The sequence below is a fragment of the Apteryx rowi genome, unplaced genomic scaffold (assembly GCF_003343035.1).
Source record: "Apteryx rowi isolate R43461 unplaced genomic scaffold, aptRow1 scaffold_439, whole genome shotgun sequence".
NCBI classification, from domain to species: Eukaryota; Metazoa; Chordata; class Aves; order Apterygiformes; family Apterygidae; genus Apteryx; species Apteryx rowi.
Genome location: NW_020450693.1, coordinates 714,733 through 720,732, shown reverse-complemented (window position 1 = coordinate 720,732; position 6,000 = coordinate 714,733). Strand labels below are relative to the sequence as shown.

The window sequence follows — 6,000 nt, the reverse complement described above, 5'->3', positions numbered from 1 at the left end:
AGCGAGCGGAAGACCCCCGAGGGCCGCGCCAGCCCGGGGCCCGGCGCCTGCGGCGGCGGCCAGCCGGATGGGCCCGGCCACGAGGAGACGGTGAGCGCGCTCGGCGGCCGTTGGGGCCGCCCCTCCCCTTCCCCCAACGGCCGTTTCTCCCAGCCGTTGGGAGGGCGGGGGGAGGTGAGGGGGGCAGCCGTCACGCTCAGCGGCAGGGAGGGGGCTTGTGTGCGCGGCCGCCTGCGGGCGGGGGCTCGCGGGGCTGGGAGCGGGCGTATCCGCCCCTTGCCGCTGCCCGGCGGGTTGGGGGGCCCCGGGCTGCTCTCGCTCGTGCCCGCCGGCCGGAGCCCGGGGTGCCCGGACTGCGGGGGGCTGGGCTGGGCAGGACTTCGTCCCAGCGGCTGTTCCCAGGTCCCCGTCCCGTCCCTGCGGACGCCTTTGAAGAGATAAGCAGTGCTGAAGTGGATGCGCTGGGGTGGCATCCTCCTCACTTAAAGTCAGCCTTCCTAACCTCTGAATTCTCATATTTAGCTATTAATTTTCAAGGCTTTTTCCTCAGTGCTGTTCGGTCCGATTGCTAGTTGTTCGGAGTACGCTTATCTGTTCTCTTCCTGACACTGATGCTTGGAAAGCAAAGTACGTTATTGAAAGCACCTCGTGATAAAGTGTGCGTTACCTAGGAGGACGTGAATCTGGAAATAGGCTCTTGTTCAGTGAATGTATTTATGTTTCTGAGCAGCATAATAGCTATGAGGAAATTGCTTCTGAGACTAACATTTAAAAAAGGAAAATTTTGATTAGTTCTGTATTAGTCTGAGATACTGGATACAGCAGAGTAGGAAAAAAAAACATGGCTGGAATTTTTGAAAAGTGAAACATTTTCCATGGAAATACAAAGGAAAGTACAGTTAAAGTGACTGAGACTTTAGAGCAGAGTTTGCTTAAATAAGTGTGCTGTCTGAACTCTCATTTGTCCTTTTGCAAATAAACTTTATGAGAATTTTCAAATAAAACTGTCCATACAGAAATGGAAAGAAAATAGGGGAAAACAAAATTAAAATAAGGTCCATGATTCTCTTCTGTGTCTGTAGGTGGAAAAATATCTCTGAGATGTACTTTTTTCACATCTGCTGTCACAGATGTATTGACAGGAACATTGTATTATTGAGGTGTTGTTACAATTGATAAACATGTTTAAAGTTTTAGACGTGGCAAATTGATTGGGTGAGGCGCATAATCAGAATTGTAATTTTTGTTGTCTGAAACTTTGTTTTCCAGTGCTGTTGCCCTCCATATGCAGGTCATACGTGCATCTCTGTGTTGAAGTAAGTTTTTTGGAAGTTCATGTTGGCATACTGGAGCTAACTTTAAAATATGCTGGCTTTGGTGACAGAGTCCTATTAAGATACTCCTGCATTTTGTCCTCTCTCATACCATAGCCAGTGTGGATTGCTCTTAACTGGGGCCCACAGATTAAACTTCCTCTCTGAGATGATATAGAGAAAAAAATAACTGCAAGATAGGAAAAGGCAGTTTTTAATCTTGGTCATTTCAGTGATGAAGATTAATGTTATGCAAGTGAGTGGGCGGACAGTGGCAGGAACACATGGGAGGGGTGAGGAGGTCAGGAGCTTCCGCAGCTACTGAATCACAGATACCCTCAGGCATTGCTAGTGGTACAGTGAGCTGCAAAACCTATGCTGGACCTGGGGGCAAATAGTCAAATGGCAGTTGTTCCTTGTTAGTTTGTAAGCAACAGTGTCAAGCAAGTAGGGCACCAGGGACAAAATCAAACTTTGTTTACTGTGGTAGCTTTGGCTTGTGGCTGCAAGCAGTGCCTGGCACCTTTGTGGCAGTATGCTTGCTGCTTGTGAGCTCTGGGTTGCAGGCTACTATTGGAGTAGCTGGACCGTCTGGACCTTTATGTAATTGCAGAGACTTTGCTGTTAGTATGTTAGCTCTGGATTTCCTGATCATGTTTTGGATTGCACTATGTATCTTAAGATGGTTTGCAGCCTTTCTGTAGTTGTACTTGAAGCAGGAAGTAGCTTTTAATATTGCACTTAATTTAAAAAATTCAAAGTGCCTGGGTATTTCAGATTGCTCCACAAAATAAAGTACTGACAGATTATATGCACCTAACAAAAAGTATATGGATGACTGATATGATCCAGAGTTCCGTGAAGAGTGTTATTGCATGCTGTAAAGAAATAGGAGATATGACTTAGGAAAGCTGTAGAAGATAGGACCAGATTTGCTTGATAAGATGAGACAATAGTCAAAATATGGCTGCAGCAGGAAAATCAGTGTGGCTGCAGCTACTCCTTGACTGCTTTATGTGTGTGGGGAGGATTGCTTTCCAGTTTCTCATATCCAGAGATTATGCCATGTAGATTTCATGTTTTCACACGTTTTCAACGTGTTTTCACACGTTCTATTAGTTACGGATACTATTGATGTCTTATGACCCTTGACTCAAAATACAACCTTTGCAAGTGTTTTACTTGTTAGGTGCCTGCCTTGTATTGGTCTGCCTTTCTAATGTGGTGATGTGAGGGTTTTTTGTTTGTTTTTTAGCTGTAAAATGAATCACTGGCTCTTCATCACTTTGTAGATTTGTATTTGAGATCCGACTGAATTTAAACACAAGTGGGAAGTCTATTAGAAAACATAGGTCAACAATGAATGGGCTGCCAACAGCTGTCTGTGTGTGTGTGTGGTAACTATTCTTTTAATCAAATATGTAAACTAGAACTGAGACTTTCTTTGTGCGTATTTCATTGAGTCAACTTCTGTAGCCGTTTGATGCTCTGTTCCCTGATTCTGAAGTGACCACCTTGAATTTTCTGTTTGTTCTTTGAAAATGTTTAGAGTCTAAAACCTTCCTTGTTCTTTATTCAGACATCTTACTGATTTGCCTGCAATTCAGGCTTTAGTTTTACCTGCTGCTGAAACATCATGTGTTTCCCCAGGCTATGTCTGCACTGGATGATTCTCCTGGCATAGGTGCTCTGGCCAAGTGTGTGATCTGTCACTGACACTGTGCTGGCAGGAGCCCTTAGCGTAGGTGCTATATTGGGAAAAGCTGAACTACTTCTGAGATTGCTCTGCCTGTAAGCACAGCTCCTCACTGGTACAGTAAACTGGTATTCTTGTACCAGTTAAGTACTTATGGTAAAAATGTAGCTATGGATGCCTCAAAGGTCAGAAAGTTAAACTGCATCTGTTAATTACAGAATTTGTCACTATTTCTCAAAGTTTGGATGTGTTGCATTTTAGCTACTCAGTAACAGCAGTTCCTTTTCATGTGCCCTCTTACTTTGTGGTGAATACTGGCATAGTTTAAGCATGCTGGAGAAGTAAACTGCTTTGCATTTATTGTGGGGAGATTATTATATCCAGTAGTTACCAAACAGTAACTGATACCTAGTTGTTCATGCTTTTTACTTACTCCATGTTAACTTGTTAGTATGTTTATACCCTCCTTGTCTGATGGGATGAAATGCTTGTTAGTCAGTAAGATAATGCATTGGTCGCTTCAGTATTTTTTTTTTTTTCCCCCTTAAGTTGAAATCATTCCCTTCAACAAATGTCTGATAGTCCAAATCTCGGTCATGAACGGTTTCAGCAGGTTCCTAAACTAACTCTGGGTTTTCAGTGTGCCAGGAAGCACTGAGCAGAGATTCTTGAACTGTTTAGTCAACTGAGCAGCTTTGTGTGGTGCAGACAAAGCATTTTGGGTCTACAGCAGTCCACTGTCTTTGCATGACATTTTCCTCTGAGCTGAGTATACTCATTTGAGTGCAGTGGTGGGTGAAAGTGGCCAAACTTCTTGGCTTGTGCGATGCCACATATCAGGATCAACAGCCGACTAGTATGGCTTTTTTCCAGTATGTATTTTAATTTGCTGAATGTTGCCTCTCCCAGAGCTGCAATATTAGATCACTATATGAAGGAATTATAACCTTTTGTCTAGACCCACTTATGTTAATACTTATTATGAATTAATCTGACTGATATCTGTAAAAGTCATTTTTGTTGTATTGTGCACTTGTTGCCTAATAAATCTATTGCCCTGCTGTAAAGGTACTATGTTTCATGTCAGCTGCAGTAGACAGGTGAATAAAACCCACAAACGTGTGTAATATCAGTAGAACAATTGTTAGAGCCCTGGCAGCTCATGTGCAACTTACTTATTCATAGTAGGCCTGCATGACTTACAACCCATTAAAAAGAGAGTGACTGATGGAGAACATAAATTTTCCTGTAAATTTGAGCTTAATTTTTTTCTAACTGTAATATGTCCTGTTTGCCCTCTGAATTTGCATCTTAAGTTCTTGTGGAAAAACACTTTTTCTCTCTCATAGTGGTTTCAGTGCTAAGGAGAATCTTGCAACAATTTACACTCAGTTAATACCTTTCAGTATGGGTCTGAGATAACATTGGTGAGATGAATGTTAGTACAAAATAAATTGAAGTATAGGGAATCTGTAGCAGTGAAAAAGACACTGTTTTTTACTGGTGACTGATCTGGTCAAGAGTGTCTCTTAGTCTTGTCACTTGGAGAGGAAGAAGGAGGTCCAGTACAGGGCATGTTTTGCAAGCTGACAAATTAAGATTGATGGCTGAAGCAGTAGTCCCTTTGCATATCATCTGTCAGGCAAGGGCTCCTTCAAATCTTTATTAGCCAAAAGAAAATGCTGTAACTTGCTGCTCGTGTTTCTGTTGTGACTCACTGTCATCACTGGCTGGCAGCAAATTCCTTGTTCTGCTTTGAAGAACAGTGTCCCTCAAATACAAAGGGAGTTCTAAGCTGCTGGTTTAACCATATCGGCATTGCTGGAGGTTACTAAGCTTTATTCTTGCCGTTGGCAGTCTATTGCTGTTAAGTGGCTGTTCACATGCAGTTTCTGAGTATTTTGTGAGGCAAGTAGATCTGTTGAGGTTAAAGTAACAGTTAACAAATTTTATCTGTGCTGTCTGGTCTTCAGATAGGCAGGAATCTGCTTATTTAGTTGCTTAGATAACTAAGTGCTTCTCAAAAACACAAGTGTCCTGTGACTTAAATTCCAGGTTTTGACAATTGTTAGTGAACAGTTGCTCAAAACAGTCTAAATACTGAGATGTTACTTTTTCCTGTAACTGCAGATAACTTCCGAGTTGTATTCAAATTAGGAAAGCTCATTCAAGATATGAGAAAGACATGTATTCTTACCCTAAGGAGCCTGTTGAGTATTTAGCAACATGACTATTATAGAGGCATCTAAACGGTGAGTGTCATGAACTGAGCGTCATGAATGTGTGCTAAACAGCAGAATAAATTGCCATGCACGTCAAAAAAAAAAAAATTGTCCTGTCAGCTTTTGGCTGTAATGGAAAACAGTGTCTTTTGTTTTGGTGTGCCTGTGTGTTACTGTCGCATGAAGGGAGGGAAAGGGGTAATCAACTTTGCCTGCCAGAGCCCTCCTCAAAAGGGCTTTCACTGGATCAGTTTCGCGAAGTTGAACAAAATAAACAATTTATTAAAGCGACAGATCAACAGGTTCAGGATTGCTGGTGATAAAGGCACTTACTGCATCAAATTCTACTTTTTCTGAGCTCAAACTGATAATTAAGCACTTTCAGCAATGGTGTTTTTCCCGGGGTAACGTCCGACGTTGTCGGAGGTGCAAACCTTACCGAAAAGGCGCCCCTGTTTTGGGGAGGAGAGAGGTCCAGGCCCATCGACCCGTCCGTAGGTTGGTGTTCTCGTCCTCCACATGGAGGATCGTTTATGCACTGAATTTATACTCTTGGCGAGGTGGGGCTGAGTCAAACACTGTGGGATGTTTGGTCCTCGTCGAGCTCAGCAGAGGGTGTCAATGGCTGCTGGCCTTTTTTCCTTTTGCCCCTATCAACACCACCAGGCCGCAAGACTCCCGCCTCGCCCCAGGTGTCGCTTTGGGGAGAGCAATGTCAAGTGGTGAGACCTGCGCCTCGCCCTGGGCGCTGCCTCACCCCTCACCGGCA

General features: G+C 43.5%; 1 protein-coding gene across 1 annotated transcript in view; it reads left to right on the top strand.

Moving 5' to 3' along the window:
- Positions 1–6,000, top strand: part of TOMM70 (translocase of outer mitochondrial membrane 70) — a 28,410-nt gene that overhangs the window by 2,229 nt on the left and 20,181 nt on the right. The window contains exon 2 of the mRNA XM_026076762.1: positions 3–90. Coding sequence (XP_025932547.1) covers positions 3–90 — 88 coding nt within the window. The remainder of the gene's footprint in view (positions 1–2; positions 91–6,000) is intronic.